Consider the following 16417-nt stretch of genomic DNA (forward strand, 5'->3'; position numbering starts at 1 on the left):
CCGCCGACGCAGCCAAAAACTCGCAACACCGCACCGCACTGGACCTCACCTCACCCTGCACCGCACTCCGCCCACCTCTCTCTCTCTCTCTCTCTCTGTCTGCCTGCAGCGCAACGCAGCGCAACGCAACGCAGCCAAAGCGCACGCACGCACGCTCGTCGCCCTCTCTCTCTCTCCCTCCCTTTCCCCTCGAGTCGAGGCAGCCCCAGCAAAACCCTGAATCACACCCACACCACATCCTAGCCGCTCTCTCTCGAGACACGCAACTGCAACCCAGCAGCACCAGCGATTCCACGCTCGACACCATCCTTGCCACCCACCGCCGCCACATCCTCTTCCTCCTTTTTCTTCTCCCCCCACCTTCATCCACTGCCGCCGCAACCTAGCCTCTACACCTCATCCTTCTCGTCACCCGTCGCTGTCGGCACGTGGCGTCCAGTGCTTCGAAGCCAGGTCGCCCCCTCGACGACTTCCATCAGCACGCTTCATGGCTTCGTCCAACGGGCAATAGCGCTTGCCACTCTTTGCCCTCTTCAATCTCGCTGGCGAGCAGTGCAACAAGGCCTTGGCGTTCTCATCGTATACCCCGCCTGTCTCTTGGATCACGCCGTCACTCCTCCCAACACCGCTTGTCCCTTCGCTAGACGCATCCACCCAGCACCTTCCTTGGCATCATCGTCCGCATCCCGTCTCTTCTTTTCAGCCGCATCGATTCATCAGCTTCCGACTTCCTAATCACATGCGCACCGCACCAGCATAGATCATTCCCCCCTTTCCTCCCACCAACCGCATCACCAAAATGGGCGCCGTGTGCTGCAAGCCCGAGGTGATCGACTTTGACGGTCCCGTCGACCTCTACCACTTCTACCTGCTCCGAGCCGTCGGCAAGGGCGCCTTTGGCAAGGTGCGAGTGGTGCAGCACAAGCAGACCAAGGACCTATATGCGCTCAAGTACATCAACAAGGCAAAGTGCATCAAGATGCGCGCGGTGTCCAACATCATCCAGGAGCGCAGGCTGCTCGAGGAGATCGACTCGCCCTTCGTGTGCAACCTGCGCTACGCCTTCCAGGACGACGAAAACATGTTTATGGTGCTCGACCTCATGCTCGGCGGCGATCTGCGCTTCCACCTCGACCGCACGGGCAACATGAGCGAAGACGTCGTCCGCTTCTACGTCGCCGAGCTCGCTTTGGGTCTCGACTATCTCCACCGGCTGCAGATCGTGCATCGCGACCTCAAGCCCGACAATGTGCTGCTCGACGAAAAGGGCCATGCGCATCTGACGGACTTCAACATTGCGGTGCACTTTTCGCCAAGGCGGCCGCTCACCAGCATCGCCGGAAGCATGGCGTACATGGCGCCCGAGGTGCTCACCAAGCGCGGCTACCTCAGCTCCGTCGACTGGTGGTCGCTCGGCGTGGTGGCGTACGAGCTGCTCTTCGGACGACGCCCCTTCCGCGGCAAGACCAACTCGGCGCTCACCCACTCCATCCTCAACGACCGCTGCACCTTCCCGGACAATGTCGAGAACCTCGTGAGCCGCGAGACGGTGAGCTGCATCAAGAGCCTGCTCGAGCGCGATCCGCGCAAGCGTTTGGGATGTCGCAGTGGCATCGACGAGTTCAAGACGCACGCCTGGTTCGCCGGCATGGACTGGCCCGCCATGGAGGCCAAGCAGGTGCCGCCGCCGTTCGAACCGGACTCGAAGAAGGCCAACTTTGACGCCACGCACGAGCTCGAGGAACTGCTGCTCGAGGATAATCCGCTCAAGGCCAAGAAGCGCAACGGCAATGCGGACTTTGATGCGCTGCCGCCCGAGATGCGCCAGATGGAGGAGCACTTTCTGCCGTTCGACCATCTCAAGCAGCGCCGCAAGTCGTACTTTCGCGGCACGCGGGCGAGTGGTGTCACCGCCGCCGCAGCGGGGGCGTCGAATGGGCAGGCAGCGGCGCATGCGCAGGGGCAGGCGCAGGGGCAGCAGGGACAGGCGGGCGAGCACGAGCTGTCGCAGATCTCGTCGGTCGCACATACGCTCCAGGACCAGCCGCTTTCGGAAACCGCACCCGCACCCGTGACACCCGCCGGGGAAGCGCAGAGGCTCACGCCGGTGCCGCACGAGGGCAGGGCGAGATCCGCATCGCCCTCGGGCTCGTTTGGCGTCGAGCGGTACAGCGAGAAGAACGACCAGCTTGCCGTGCCTGCTGCGACGTATGGGCGTGCGGGTGGCAGCGGTAGTGGGCCACCGGAGACCGAGATCGATGAAAAGGCCGCCAGCGGCCGTATGTAGCCTTTTTTGTTTTGTTTTTGCTCAATACCCTCGTTTTATTCTATACACACACACGCGCGCACAGGTATACGAGTGAGGCGCACAGACAGATGGTGGAAGCACACGCAGGTTTTATGGATATGTACATGCAGAAGGAACGGGCGGTTCAGGCCATTCGGTCGAGACGGATCTTGACGGCCATGGCGTGGGCCTGGAGGCCCTCGCACATTGCGAGGTCGATGACGTTCTGACCGAATCCGCGGAGGCCCTGTTTGGTGAGGGCCTGGGAGGTGATGCACTTTTCGAAGGTGCCGACATTGACGCCCGAGTAGCTCTTGGCGTAAGCGGCGGTGGGGAGCGAGTGGTTGGTGCCGCTCATGTAGTCTCCGCAACTCTCGGGCGACCAGGCGCCGACAAAGACCGAGCCGGCATTGGTGACGAGCTTAACCAGCTCTTCGGGCGAGATCGTTTGGAGGATGAGATGTTCGGGTGCATAGGCGTTGGACCATTCCAGCGCCGTTGCGCGGTCGGGCACAATCACAGTGACCGACTTGTCGATCGCTTGACGAACCACCTCGACTCGAGGCAAGGCACGCGCTTGACGATCCACCTCATCCTCGATAGCCTGAAGTTCAGCCGGCGTGAGTGCGATGCCGACCAAAACCACCTGCGAGTCAGGACCGTGTTCAGCCTGACTCAACAGATCGCTCGCCACAAAGGCCGGATCAGCCGAGCTGTCGGCAATGACCAGCACTTCGGAGGGTCCGGCAGGCATGTCGATCGACACGATCGCGTCCGTTTCGTTCTGCACGAGCATCTTGGCTGCCGTGACAAACTGGTTGCCCGGGCCCACGATCTTGTCCACCTTGGGACACGTCTCGGTACCGTACGCCATGGCGGCTACAGCCTGGGCACCTCCTGCACACAGGATGGCGGATGCGTTGACCTTGGATGCGCAGTACAGCACCTCGGGCGAGATGCTTCCATCGGGTCTGGGTGGGGTGGCGATCACCACCGTCGGGCAGCGCGCCACCTGTGCCGGCACACCCAGCATCAACGCCGTCGAGGGCAGCACGGCCGATCCGCCCGGCACGTACAATCCCACCGACTGAATCGGACGCGCGAATCGACGGCACACCACACCCGGCATCGTCTCGACCTCGAGCACGCCATCCTCGGGCGCTTCGTTGGCCTCGACCGTTCCCGCCGCCCCGACGTCCGCGGCGCGCTTGTTGCCAAACGTCGTCTTCTGCGCCTTGTGGAACTTCCAGATGTTGTCGTACGCAATGTCGATCGCCACCTTGACCTCGGGCTTGATCTTGGCCATCACCTCGTCGTTGACGAAAGGCGGCAGCCTCACCGGCGTCTGCAGCTTGGCTCGGTCGAACTTTTCGGTGAGCTCGAGCAGCGCCGCATCGCCACGCTGCTTGACGGCGCCCAGGATGGGGCGGCAGATCTCCATGACCTGCTCGGTGCGCAGCGCGGGACGCTTGAGCAGCTCCTTGCGCTGCGATGCCGACAGCTCCTCGTACCGGTAGCTCTGGATCTTGATAGGCGCATCGGCGTCCTTGGGCTGCTGTGCCGCGGGGGCGGGAGCGGGTGCGGTCTTAGCCTTGGCCTCGGCCGCCTTCTGCTGCTCGGCAAACGCAGGCTTGGCATCGCCCTTCCTGCGCGACACCTTCTTGGCCTTGGCGTCGAGCGAGGCCTCGATCTCCTCGAGCCCAATGCCCGCCGACACGCACTTGGTGAGCGCAAAGTAGAGCAGGTCGGCCGCCTCGAACGCCACGTGCTGCTTGTCGGTGTTGCTCGCATCGGCGAGCTCGGCCGCCTCCTCGCGCAGCTTGGCGCCCAGCAGCGAGGCGTCGCTAAACAGACGCGCCGTGTAGCTGCCGGCGGGCGCCGACTGCTGACGCTGCTTGAGCGTCGCCTCGAGCTTGGCGAGGCCCGTGGCGGAGGAGAAGCAGCTTTCGCGGTTCTCGAGGTGGCAGAAGCCCGAAGCCGAGGTGCCGCGCGACTGCCTCACTACGAACTGGAGCGCGTCCGAGTCGCAGTCCTGACGGATGGAGACGACCTGCTGGGTGGCGCCGCTCGACTCGCCCTTGTGCCACAGACCGCGGTTGCGCGACTGGTAGTGAGCGGATCCGGTGAGGATGGACTTGCGGATGGAGAGCGGAGACGAGTAGACGAGGCCGAGCGAGGCGGAGCCGGCGGCGGAGACGACGGTGGTGGCAAAGAGGCCGTCGGTGCGGTCCGAGGTGAGGGGCGCCAGGAAGGCGTCGGCGATGTCGAGCTTGCCCTGCTGCTGCTGGCCCTCTTCAGCGAGAGACAGCACCGATGACGGGGCGATGAGAGAGGCCGAGAGCTTGGCGAGCGCCTTGACGTCGTCCACCGAAGGCACGCCGGAAGGGGCGAGCACAAAGAGCGACTTGCCAGACGTCTTGGCCTGCAGACCGTCTGCGGTGGCCTGGACGAGCTGCGTGGCGCCAGCAATGGCCGAGGCGGTGGGCAGGGTGACGACGGCACCTGCAACGGCGTTGAGCGTCTCGGGTGCGGGTGGTGCGCCCGAAGCCGAGAGGTAGATGAAGCGAGTAGCAGCGACGGCGGCGTCGAACTGCTGGATGAGCTGGGTATCGGCGGTCACGATGGCCTCTGCGCCTGCGTCGAGGAGGTCGGCGGCAACATCGTACGAGAGAGCCGGCGCAGCGAGGACGAGGTAGGCGACGTCGGAGGGGAGTGCCGAGACGAGGTCCTGGGGCACAAGCACGGGTGCGATGCGGCCGAGGGCGCCAAGGAGCGCAGAGTCCTTGACGCTGTCCGCGTCGAGGAGCGGAAGCAACGGGGTGGTGAGCTGCTGCATCACGGAGAGGATCACACGATGCTTTTTTGAATGATGGGGGTAGGGAAACAGAACGGCAAGGCCGAGCGGCAAAAGCCAAAAGCGTTACAGCCGGCGCCTCCAACTCCAACTCTGAATCGCACACCGCACCCCCGACACAGCTGTTGCCAAAGTGAGAAGGACAGCAGCTGTGGGCTTAGATAAAAGCCCGCCGCCACGGCTATCAATCGACGCTCTGTGCAGAGAGCGAGAGAGCGAGAAATTGTGTGACTCTTCTCGGCTCGCCACGGATCTTCCAAAATTCTTTCCGATGCCACATCGATCTAACAAAGAGGACTCGCTCCCTTAATCAGCATGCCATAATCATTTGAGGGCGATGCGCACTGACGCTCAGCCGCATCTGGATATCTCTGGCTGCACGCCCGGGACCACCTTCCTATCTTCCCCACAACCAGCACCTCCTTCTGCCGGCCATTCAAGATGCGGCCTACGCTGTTTGCCAGTGGGCTTGTTGCACTCGCTGCCACCGCCATTCGCGCGGCACAGATCCCTTTTGAACTGCAGCCGGCACGCGCTCCGGTGGCTAGGGTGCTCGACCATCCGCACCTGCCCGCGCACTCGCTGCGTGTCGTGTCGCCGCGCGCCGACCTGTGCGACGCCTCGGTCAAGTCGTACTCGGGCTACCTCGATGTCGACGTCGATGCGCTCAAGCACGACCCTTCTTCGCACCCCAGGCTTGACTCTGCGCTCTCTGCGACCCGGCACGAGAAGGACGGACGCACCAAGGGAGCCATGGAGCATTTTTACTTTTGGGCGTTCGAGTCGCGCAACGACCCCAAGACCGACCCGGTGGTGCTGTGGCTCAACGGCGGACCGGGATGCTCGTCGTTCACGGGCCTGCTGATGGAGCTGGGTCCGTGCAATGCTGTGGACCCCGCAACGCGCGGCGGCAAGCCGGGCACGGAACGCAATCCGTGGGCATGGAACAACAACGCCACCGTCATCTTTCTCGACCAACCCGTAGGCGTCGGCTACTCGTACGTCGACTGGGCCAACCAGTCGCGTACGGACAAGCCTCCTTCGCGCGTGTTCTCTGCCGAATCGGCTGCCCACGATGCATCTGCGTTCCTGCACCTGCTCGCCATGCACATGGGCCGCGAGATCTTCAATGGCGACGGCGAGACGTTCCCATCCTTCCACATTGCCGGCGAGAGCTATGCGGGCCGCTACATCCCGCTTTTGGCCGACCAGATTCTGGCGGACAACAAGCGCATCGCCAAGCATCCCGAGATGGGTCTGCAGCCTTTATCGCTCGCAAGCGTGCTGATCGGTAACGGCATCACGAGCCCCAAGCACCAGTACCCTGCGTACGTCGAGTATACCTGCACCAAAAAGTCGGGCTCGAAGCATCCGCTGCTGCCGAAGAAGACGTGCGACCGAATGTACGAGAGCATCCCAGCCTGTCTAACGCTCGTCGAAAAGTGCAACCGTAAAGACAAACACGGCCGCACGTACGATACGCTTGCATGCAAGGCTGCGTCGGACTACTGTGAAGGCGCCCTCGCCTCACCCTACGATACGCTCAAAAAGTCGCCTTACGACTGGCAACATCCTGCCAAGTACGATGAAGAAGACTGGGTGGCAGCATTCCTCAACGACGCCGAAACCAAGCACGCCCTGGGCGTCGACGGCAAAGGCCCCGGTGATAAGCACGATGGAGTATTCGTGGGGTGCTCGGACGATGTCTACGCCAACTTTGGCAAGACGGGCGATGGTGCACGCGATTCAAGCTGGGCTGTATCGAGCATTCTCGAACAGGGTGTGCGTGTGCTGACCTACTCGGGCCGACGCGACTTTATCTGCAACTACCTCGGCAACCGTGCCTGGAGCGAACACCTCCCCTGGTCCGGCAAGAAGCACTTCAACAAACAACCCCTCCAGAAGTGGTTCTTGCCCGACAAGACGCAGGGTGGAGAGTTTAAGAACGCCAACAACTTGACCTACGCCATCGTTGATGCGGCAGGCCACTTTGTCCCCCACGACCAGCCCCAAGCCGCCCTCGCCATGTTCAATACCTGGCTCCACTCGGACAAGCCCGGCACTCTCTAGATCCTTCCTGCCCCCGCGTAAAGACTCGAAAATCTTCCCCCTCCTCTCCCCAAATGTCTGGCCCTTGGAATGGCAATGCTTCGTCTCATCGTGTCGGAAAAGTGTGACTCGTGCGTCCAAAAGAGCATTTGCCGCCAACACAACCTCGATCACACGGCTCGTCGACACATCTGGCGAGCTTCCAACACAGCCCGACCGTGCTCAAGGACAAAAGATGCATTCCAAACAAACTGCGAAAGAAGAGATGAGGTATCCAGGCTAATATGCGGGCGGTATGGTGTCTGAGATCAGGCCGAGACAGGCGCAGGCTGCGGTTCTTGCGACTTTGTCGCGTTGTGCTGCGTGTGATTGTGGTTGTGCTTGTCGTGCAGTTGGGCCTCGGTGTGTGCGCGTCCACTCGTCTGATTCGCTGCAACTTCAGCCGCCTTACCCCCAACGAGACCCGCCGAGACGCCGCCAACGACAGCAGCAAAGAAGCTGGCGTCGCCGTGCTCCTTTGCGTGCGGCTTGGCATCGTGGCTGACGGCGGTCTGGTTCTCCCACTCGTTGCTCTCGAGCTGCGGCGGCAGTTCCTGCTGCGACGTGTAGAAGCGGTCGAGCTGGCTCTCGTCGTCGCCCTCGGCCTCGTACACGGGCGACGCCTTTTCGACCACGGTGGATCCATTGCTCGACTCGGCGCGCGCCGCCACAGGCGAGACGGCCTCATGGAAGCCCGAGTCCTGCTTGACGGGCGCGGTAGATCGACGGTCGTCGCCGCCGCGGATGACCCACTCGGACGCGCCCACCTGCGAGTCGCACAGCGTGCGGAAGCGCTCGAGCTGCTCGGCGCGACGCTGGTCCGTAAGCTTCACAAGCTGGGGCCAGTACGATTCGTGGTCGTAGGGGAAGTCGAGCAGGCCGCCGAAGTCGGTGGCGAGCTGCGCGTTGGGCACCTCGTCCTTGATGGCCTCGTCGAACTTGCACTTGCCCTTGGTGACGGGGTCGATGAACGGGTAGATGGCGTTCCAGAAGGCCTTGAAGATCCAGGGCACGTTGATGCAGAGCGCAATGCCCAGACGCTCGACGTAGTGGTTCTGGAGAATGTAGAGCATGAGCTTGGCGTTGCTGATCGAGGTGGGGTTGCGCTTCTTGCCGCCAAAGTTGATGAGCAGCGCGAGCATCTCGACGCCGGGCGGCATGAGGTCGATGGCGCGCTCGAGGATCCAGACGGCGTACTGCATCTGGCGTGGGGTCTCGTCGGTGGTGTTGCGCGAGGGATGCATGTAGTGGAGCGGTCGGCCCTTGTTGTCGTAGCCGAGGATGGTCTCCTTGCCTGTCATGGCTTCCGGCTCGAGATCTTCGGCCTTGAGGCCGTCGACGCCGTACTCGCGACGCCAGGCGATGGTTTCGGTGAGGCGCTTCTTGGCCGAAGCGACATCCCACTTGGTGGCGCGCAGGTAGCGGATCATGGACTCGCGCGAGAGGTTGCGCATCTTTTCCCACTCGGTGAGCGGCTTCTTGGGCGAGTTGGCCTTGAGCGAGGTGGGGAACTCGTCGATAGACTTGAAATGCTGGAGCATCTCGTCGTACTTTGCCTGCTGCGAGTCGGAGAGCGGAGCGGGCGGGGCGAGCTTGACGCTGGGATCGGGAGCGGGGAAGATGTGCTCAAACTTGCGCACGCCGGCCTTTGCGTCGGCGGAGGGGGTGGCTGCGAGGTCGAGCTGGGACGACGAAGCGCCCGCCTGGCTCTCGGAAGCGGCTTGTGGACGTCGGTGGCCCATCATGAATCCAGAAGCGCGGCCAAAGATGGAGGAGCGTGTGCCGGTGCTCGATGCGCGAGATTGGGTCTTTGTAAGGTCTGCGTGTTGTGAAGACATGGTGGAGGAGAAGAGAGGAGGGAGGGCAAGGGCGATGGAGGGAGGTGTTTAAGGGATGAGGCAAAGTTTTGGTGCGTAGTGCTAGTGGCTACCGGGGTTACGGGATCAAGGGTGCAGATGCGCAGCTATGACGACGACGGCCGACGGCTGCGAGCGAGAGAGAGAGAGAGTCTAGAAAGTGCCGCGGGAGACCCTTGCGTTTGAAAGAGCTAAGAGAGAAGCCGATGGACTCGTGGCAGGAAAGGCTTGCGGGTGCAGAGTTTGACGGGCGGTGGGATGTGGAAGCGGTCGTGGTAGAGATGCAAGAACGGAGGGGATGGAAGTAGAGATCCGGACCAGCCACGAGGAGGAGGAGGGAACGAGGAGCAGCGCAGCTGAGCCATGGATCGGACGGCTTGTCGCTTTGGCACTTTGCAACTGCTGCACTCTGCGACGGATGATCCGATTCCGGGCAGCCTTTGGAGAGCCGAGGAAATCACCGTGTCGGAAGGGCCGCCCGCCACCTGCAAAGTTAAATTTAAGGCGCCCAAACCCACCTGACTCTGCGCCAAAGCTCCGCTGACACGGCTACTTTTCCGACACGATTTTTTTCCCAGTCCACGGAGATTAGGCTCCGGGACGCGTTTGGAGGCTTAGAGCGGCGAGCGGCGCGTAGGGCGCTTGTGTCATCGCTCATCACTCTCCCTCGCGCACTGACGTGAAGGCGCGTCGCAGTGGCTGTCAGCTGCGCCGCTTGTCATCTTTGGAGCTTCGAGCTGACCCTCATGGTTTGCGACCTTGATTCTTGTCGGTAAATCAAAGCTCGCTGCTATGTAGTTGAGACGCGAAACCACCGACCTCTTTGCTCGAACATCATCGCAAGCTCAACTAGCTGAAAACGTCGGAAGCAATGGGATGTACTGTAGTTGCGAGTCGTAGACCTGAGGTTGACTGTTCGGCGCTTTGTCTCCGGCCTTGGTTGGGGGGATCGTGCGTGCCTAGCCCGGGAGCCGTGCGAAAATTGGCATGCCCGCGGTGCTGTCCGGGAGATTGGGTTACCCGCGGCATTCGCGTGCGCTGCTGGCTGCTCGCCTACACATTCTCAGCCTCCCGGATCCAACCTCCCGCGGAACCGAGCTTGCCATGTCTTTTGCAACCCCTCTCGTCGTCGAAGTGATGACTCAATCAAGTTATTAGTATTCCCCGATGTTCGAGCTACGGTACATGCTAGCGCAAGAGATCTCGAGGTCAGAGCGAGACTGAGAACATTCGCAGATGTGACGATGCTGTGATAGCTGCAATGACTCAATCGCGCAACATTTTCTGCCGGTGTCAAACGTCGTCGAACTGCATAGGATCTACCGATGTCCTGCAGCAGCAAGTGGAGTTTTTTTGGCCGAAAATTGTGTTGGTTAGTGCGTCTCTCACACAAGGCAAAATCAAAACTCTCGATATACCCCAGGTCCATGGAAGCTGCGCCCTCCCCACCGAAGACGTCCAGGCCACGTTACCTAGCCCCATACCCTCACTCACCTCATCTTCATGCGCATCGCAGCCCCTGCAAGCATCGCATATGTCGACTTTGAATTCAAAATATTAAAGCAGAACCACACAGAGTGAAGCATTACAAAAAGTACATGGATCCATATCGAACTAGAACAGTCCCGAACGGCCATCCTCAAACTGGATCGGCTCATCATTATCCTCCTCCTCGTCGTCGTCATCCTCGTCGTCGTGAGACTCCTCGTCGCGACTGCGGCGCGATGCATCGCTCTCGTCCTCGTCCGCCTCTTCGGGCAGGTGCTCCAGGTTGGTCTTGCCACGGAACGTGCCGAAGCTGAAGAAGCTCGAGCTGGCACTCTGGCCAAGACTGCCGTTGCTGCTGCTCGGCGTCGTCTTTTGCGTGCGCACAGGCGACGCATTCGCCGACATCGACGGCTCCGTATCGCTGTCCGCATCCGCCGCCTCTTGGCCGAATCCGCCGTCGCTGAACTGACTCGGCGACAGCCCGCTGTCGGCACTGCCCGCCTCCAGCCGACCATTGCCATTCGCCTTGGGCTTGCCGTAGAACTTCTGCGATGGCTGTCGAGACAGAGAGTCGTACACGTCCAGATCCATCAGGAAGCTGCCCGGTGCCGACAGCTCCGCAATCGACCTGGCAAGCGGCGTTCCGTCTTTTGGCGTCGCGGCTCCATTCTCCATAACGCCATCCTCGCCCACTGCAGGCGTCGCATCGCCGACGGTGGCGATACCCAGCCCAGTCATGGCCGGGGCAGCCGCGTCGTCCGCCTTGGCGATGACCTTGTTCTGGAAGACAGAGAGCTGCTTGGGTCCCCGTGTGGATTCCTTCGGCGTCGTCGGCGTGTCTTTCGGCGGTGGCTGCGGAGGAGTGGGCGTCACCGCTCCGCTGGGCGTCACAGCACCGCTGCCTTCCTCCTTTCGAAGCGACTTGGTCGACACGCTGTGCTGCAGGCTATTCGCCCCTCCGCGCGGCACCGTCAGGTGGCTCTCGAGCGACGCCTTGGCTTTCGACGGCTCCTGTCGCGACTTGCTTCGCAGTCCACCCAGCTCGAACCTCTTGCGCAGCTCCGACATGGACTGCGCCTTGTTCAGCCCAAACGTGCCCGACGGCATCGAGGCATCGCTCGGGCGTCGGCGCGTGTCGATCGAGGTGGCGCGCGACTCGAACTCAATGTCGGTCTGCTGCGTCTCAAACGAGTCGCGCACGCGGCCGTCGTACGAGATCTTGCGCATCGCCGAGGCCGATCGCGGCCCAGCGCTCAGCCCTCTTGCAGGTCCAAAGTCCGAGCTCAGATCCGCCATCGACTCGGACATCGGCAGCGACGCCTGCGACTTGCTGAATCGACCGGGGAAGCGGCCCCAGATGCTGGGCCGAGCGAATCGCGAGCTGCCCGTTCCAGACCCCGTCGAAGCAGCGGCTGCAGCACCGGCACCGCTCGTCGTGCCAAAGCTGCCATCAAGACCGGCGGCATCTGACTTGCTCGACTTTTTGCCGCGCGATCGACCGAGCGAGCGCGTCTGGCGGCGGTTCTGGTTGCCTCCGGCCAACATGGCCGCACGCGCCTCCTTCTCGTCGACCGTGTACAGCGGCTTGGGCGTCTTGAGCGACAAGTCACATCCAGCCTGCGCAAGGATTCTTGGCAGGTCCATGTGTCCGTCGGCCGTGGTCATGCGGTGCGTAAACGAGCATTGCAGGCCCGGTCCCAGAATAAAGTCTCCGCCGAGCAGCTTCATGTCGCCTGGGTTGCGGATGGGCATGTCAAAGAGGCCCTTCTTGATGGCGACCAAAATGCCCTTGGTCATGCCCATGCTTGCATAGTCCGGGCGGGCACACACCGGGTTGGCATCGTTGGTGCGCAGCGTCATGCCGAGCGCGCGATAGACGTTGCGCTTGGGATCCGCAAACATCGGATAGGGCACCTGCATCACCTCGCGGTACGCCTTGATCACGGACCAGTCTCCTTGACCCACAATGATAAAATCCATGTTGGCCTTCTTGAGCGGCAAGGGGTCGATGTGTCGGATCGACATGGCAAACTGCTGGCAGAAGCCGCACCACCAGTGTCGCAGGAAGCACACCAGCGTTCGTCGCCTCTTGAACAGATCGCCGAAGATGACCTCCTTGCCCGTCTGGTCGTACACCAGGCACTGGGACGCTTCGAACAGCTGCAGCATCGACGGTGGATGGATGGCGTACGATCCCTCCGGGATGCCTGCCTCGCGCGCCGCTGCCTTGACCTCGTCCGACTCGTCCTCGTTGATAATGTTCATGAGCATACTGTTCTTGAGGTTCGACTTGGCCGAAAAGTCGAGCGACCTCTTGCCCTTGTCCATCGAGACGGGCCTCGGTTTCGGGCTCGGCGCGGCCTGCGTGGATCCTTGGACTCGATCGGCAATCTTGACCTCCTCGTCCAAGCCCCATCCGCCTGCAGACGCGTTTGGCTTGGCGCCGGCCGCGACTGCCGCAGACGTCGCTTTGAGACCGCCGGGCTTGGCGCTGACCGCGTCAGAGTGGTGCGAATCGTGGGTGCTGGCCGACTTGCGTCGCGAATCCCTGAGCGAGTTGTGACCAACGCTCGCTGCATCGGCGCCGGTGCTGCCGTTGCGCTGGTGCTGCAGGAAGCGAACTGCATTGGGAATGGACGGCGAGCCCTCGAGCACGGGCTTGGCCTTTGTAGCATCGTCCTTGCCCAGCACAAACTGCAGACCTTCCACCTCGAGGACCGACTTGGACGTCGCATCGCTCGCAACGCGGAACTGACCAGTAGATCCGACGGGTGCGGTCGTGGGCCGCTTGATCGTAGCCCTCGATGCCGGGCGAGAGGCACTTGCCCCAGGTCCGCTAGGGCCGGAGCCGGAAGAAGATGCAGGCAGGCTGCCATTGGCTTCCTTGAGGTCTCGAACCGATGCGCTGGCGAAGGGCTGCTTGCCGAGGCCAAGTCCGGGCTTGAGGGATACGCCGGTGGCGGCGAGAGCGGTACTGGGCCGTTTGCTGCTCTTTGCAGGCCGACGATCGGGTGCGGAGCCGCCAGCCTTCTTTGCGAGCATGTGGGCCTGTGCGGCTTCCTGTGCCTTGCGCATGAAGTCCGCGCCGCTAGGAGTGCGTGCATGCTGAATCATATGCGTTCCCTCTTCCTCCTCGGTGCTGGGCAGAGGAGCTTCCTGCGGGGCGGGACTTGGCTGAGGCGACACTGCCAGGACATCCGAATCGGCATCGCCGCCGCCATCCGACGGGACGGGCTTTCGACGGATGCGGTATGTCGAGGTAGAACTGGCTACAGAAGCTACGGACGCAGAGCTGCCGCGCCTGCCAGCACCCACAATGCTTCCATTTGACTTGCTGTTGGGGATCGAGAGCGTCGCAAACGGGCTGGTCGGGGTATCACTTGGCCTTCTCTCGATCGAGGCCTGCGAGCGGTTGCGGCGGCTGCGCGGAGAATCGCCGACAGCGTCAAGGCTGCGAAAAGTCTTGGACGGACTGCTGGTCGGCGAGACCGACTCGCCGTTTGGCGGGATCCACTTGGGCTCTGGCGGAGTGGGTGGCACGACTGCGGTCTGCAGCGGGTCGAGGGTGGATGGCACGATGGCCGGCGCTGGCACGAGCTCAGCCGTGTTGTCTGAAGCAGTGGCCTCGCTCGACTCTACAGACTGCGATGCATCGGATGTTCCGGCCGAGTTCAGAGAATCGACGGTCTCGAGCTTGTCGGTTTGTGCAGTTGCTTGAGCGGCCTCTGTGACCGTCTCGTGTTCGGCGCTGGTTCGCGGTGTCGTAAAGACTTCGGCGACGGAAGTTGCCGCTTCCTTGCTGGCTTCGGTCTTTCCGAGAGGCGTTTTGCGAGCGACGGTCTCGTCGTCTCCGTAGCCGGAAGAGGCGGAGCTCTGAGCCTGGTTTTGTGCGTCGTCGCCTTCAAATTCGACATTGTCAGTCGATGAGCGTGCCTCGCCCTTGGACGAGGACGTGGCGGACGAGTCGGTGGACAGCATCGAGTCGCGTTTGGACGGTGAGAGCGATGCGAGGTTGGAAGACTGGGCTGGGTCCGCGTCTGGAGAAGTGGGCAGCTGCTGTACGGTCTCGCTTGTGCGTTTGTCTGCGCGGGGCGAAGGGATCTCGAAGCTTTTGTTGGCAAAGATGGGCATCAAGGTGGCCGTGCGATAGTCGCCAGTTAAGAAACTGCTGTGGCGACGCGAAGTGGCCGTAGAGGGCTGGATGGGAGCAGCTGCTTCGAGGAGGCTCACGTTGGGCGAGTGGTGCGAGTCGCTACGGGCCTCGGATTCGCGTGCGAGCCGGGTCCAGGAGGCACGCTTAGAAGCGGGTTGAGCTGCCGCACCGATCGTAAGCTCTCGTAGCCCTCCTGCGGCAATCGGCGATTTTGCGCCGGAGAAGTCGAGGAGAACGGAGGCGGGAGCCGAGTCCGGAGTGCGAGGCGAAAGCGGAGGGCGGTGAGGCGCGGTTCCGGGACGACGCGATGCAGGCGAGCGAGACGAGGCGGTCCAGGACGAGGTGGGGTTCCAGTCGTCTTCGTTGGCGCTCGAGAGAGACGCAGCAGCGGAACGGTGCTGGTTGAACTTTTGCTCGAGGATGAGCTGGCTGCGGCGTTTGGAATGCGGAAAGGCGCGGTCGACGTAGGGGCGTCGAAGGACGAAGCGGTCGTGAAGATCGATGTCGCCCGTCAAGGCAGACTCGTAGCTTTCACCGTTGGAGGAAGCGTCGGCTTCGGCGGCGCGTGGTTCGGCTGGAAAGTCGCTTCCAAGGAGTAAAGGGCTTCTTCGCAGGCTGAGACCAGCTTCCATGCGATCGTTGGGGATAACGATGCTGGCTGCGTCGACACCGAGGCTGAGAGCAGCGGGCGAAGAGGTGGAAGAAGAGAGATGTGCGGTAGGGCGCGGCACCGAGTCCGAGGCCGGGGCAGCCGGGGCCAGAGCCGGAGCCGGGATGGGGTTAGGCGAGCCTCGACCTAGGACCGGAGAAGCAGAGACCGCCGAGGAGGCGCAAGATGCGATGGGGGATTGCGGGGGTGATGCGTGGTGGAAATCGGTGAATGTGCTGTTTGCGGAGAAGCTTGGAGAGCGTACGTATGACACGGTCATGCCTTGATGGGAGTGTCGAACGGATGTTTAGTTGCTGACAGCCAAGCGCGCGGCTATCATGAGCGTACAAGCACCTGCAAGGTTTCCGGAAGGCGGTAAGAGAAGATGAGGAGCGAGGCGGCTTGTGAGTTGCAACGAGCGCAGACGATGGAGGGCAATAGAAGGAAGCAGATGTGCAACGGTGTTGTCTCGCGAAAGCGGGCGAGAAAGACTAGAAGTGATGGAGCATCCCGGTTTTTGCGAGTGGATGGCGGTCGGGAACGAGCGGAAGCGGCAGATAGGAAAGATGAGGAAAGGGAAGGAGGGGGAGAGAGAGCGCAACGATGATGGCGATGGCCCAAGTCGAGCGAGGAGGGACGAGGGGATGGTCACAAGGAGCGAGAAGGGCCGGCCAAGCGGCGCAAAGAAGGAATCTTAGCAGGCTCAGGCTGCAGGGCGTGAATTGAGAGGCCGCGACCGGATACGCGTAGATTTGCGGAGAGATGATTCACACTCTGCGCTTTTGCCAGGCGCGGGCGAGTGCAGATCAGGCGAGCAGGGGACGGGCGGCCAGGCGGCTGGGCGGGGATGGATGGATTGGGTGCAGTGGAGGTGTGCGCGTGCGTGTGCGTGCGTGCTAGCGGAAGGTGCGAGCGTCGTGCAATGCTGAGGCGATGCCTGACGGCGCAAGCCAATGATGGTCCAAACCAACTCCGCCGAAACAGGAAGGGCCAAACCGGCAAGACAATGGCCACTCTTAGACCTGAAAGCAGAAAAAAAAAA

General features: G+C 62.1%; 5 protein-coding genes across 5 annotated transcripts, besides 1 other annotated feature; 2 read left to right on the forward strand and 3 right to left on the reverse strand.

Annotated features, from left to right (window-relative positions):
* Positions 1-277: 277 nt before the first annotated feature.
* Positions 278-735: a sequence feature (In-frame stop codon was detected at splice-junction site;~hypothetical protein).
* A 64-nt stretch (positions 736-799) lies between these two features.
* On the forward strand, positions 800-2287 carry PAN0_063c6539 (AGC/YANK protein kinase; the record flags this gene model as incomplete). Its single annotated transcript, XM_014798015.1, has 1 exon — positions 800-2287. One exon carries the CDS (start codon positions 800-802, stop codon positions 2285-2287), a length of 1488 nt encoding a protein of 495 aa, XP_014653501.1.
* A 145-nt stretch (positions 2288-2432) lies between these two features.
* Positions 2433-5123, reverse strand: PAN0_063d6540 (histidine biosynthesis trifunctional-protein; the record flags this gene model as incomplete). Its single annotated transcript, XM_014798016.1, has 1 exon — positions 2433-5123. One exon carries the CDS (start codon positions 5121-5123, stop codon positions 2433-2435), a length of 2691 nt encoding a protein of 896 aa, XP_014653502.1.
* Positions 5124-5582: 459 nt separating this feature from the next.
* On the forward strand, positions 5583-7211 carry PAN0_063c6541 (serine carboxypeptidase; the record flags this gene model as incomplete). Its single annotated transcript, XM_014798017.1, has 1 exon — positions 5583-7211. The coding sequence occupies one exon, from the start codon at positions 5583-5585 to the stop codon at positions 7209-7211; it is 1629 nt and encodes a 542-aa protein (XP_014653503.1).
* Positions 7212-7498: 287 nt separating this feature from the next.
* On the reverse strand, positions 7499-9067 carry PAN0_063d6542 (CRAL/TRIO domain protein; the record flags this gene model as incomplete). The annotated part of the gene is made up of 1 exon (XM_014798018.1): positions 7499-9067. One exon carries the CDS (start codon positions 9065-9067, stop codon positions 7499-7501), a length of 1569 nt encoding a protein of 522 aa, XP_014653504.1.
* Positions 9068-10699: 1632 nt separating this feature from the next.
* PAN0_063d6543 (uncharacterized protein) lies at positions 10700-15655 on the reverse strand (the record flags this gene model as incomplete). The annotated part of the gene is made up of 1 exon (XM_014798019.1): positions 10700-15655. One exon carries the CDS (start codon positions 15653-15655, stop codon positions 10700-10702), a length of 4956 nt encoding a protein of 1651 aa, XP_014653505.1.
* Between the last annotated feature and the right edge of the window lie 762 nt (positions 15656-16417).

The sequence above is a fragment of the Moesziomyces antarcticus genome (genome assembly GCF_000747765.1).
Source record: "Moesziomyces antarcticus DNA, scaffold: scaffold_v10063, strain JCM 10317, whole genome shotgun sequence".
Classification (NCBI taxonomy): domain Eukaryota; kingdom Fungi; phylum Basidiomycota; class Ustilaginomycetes; order Ustilaginales; family Ustilaginaceae; genus Moesziomyces; species Moesziomyces antarcticus.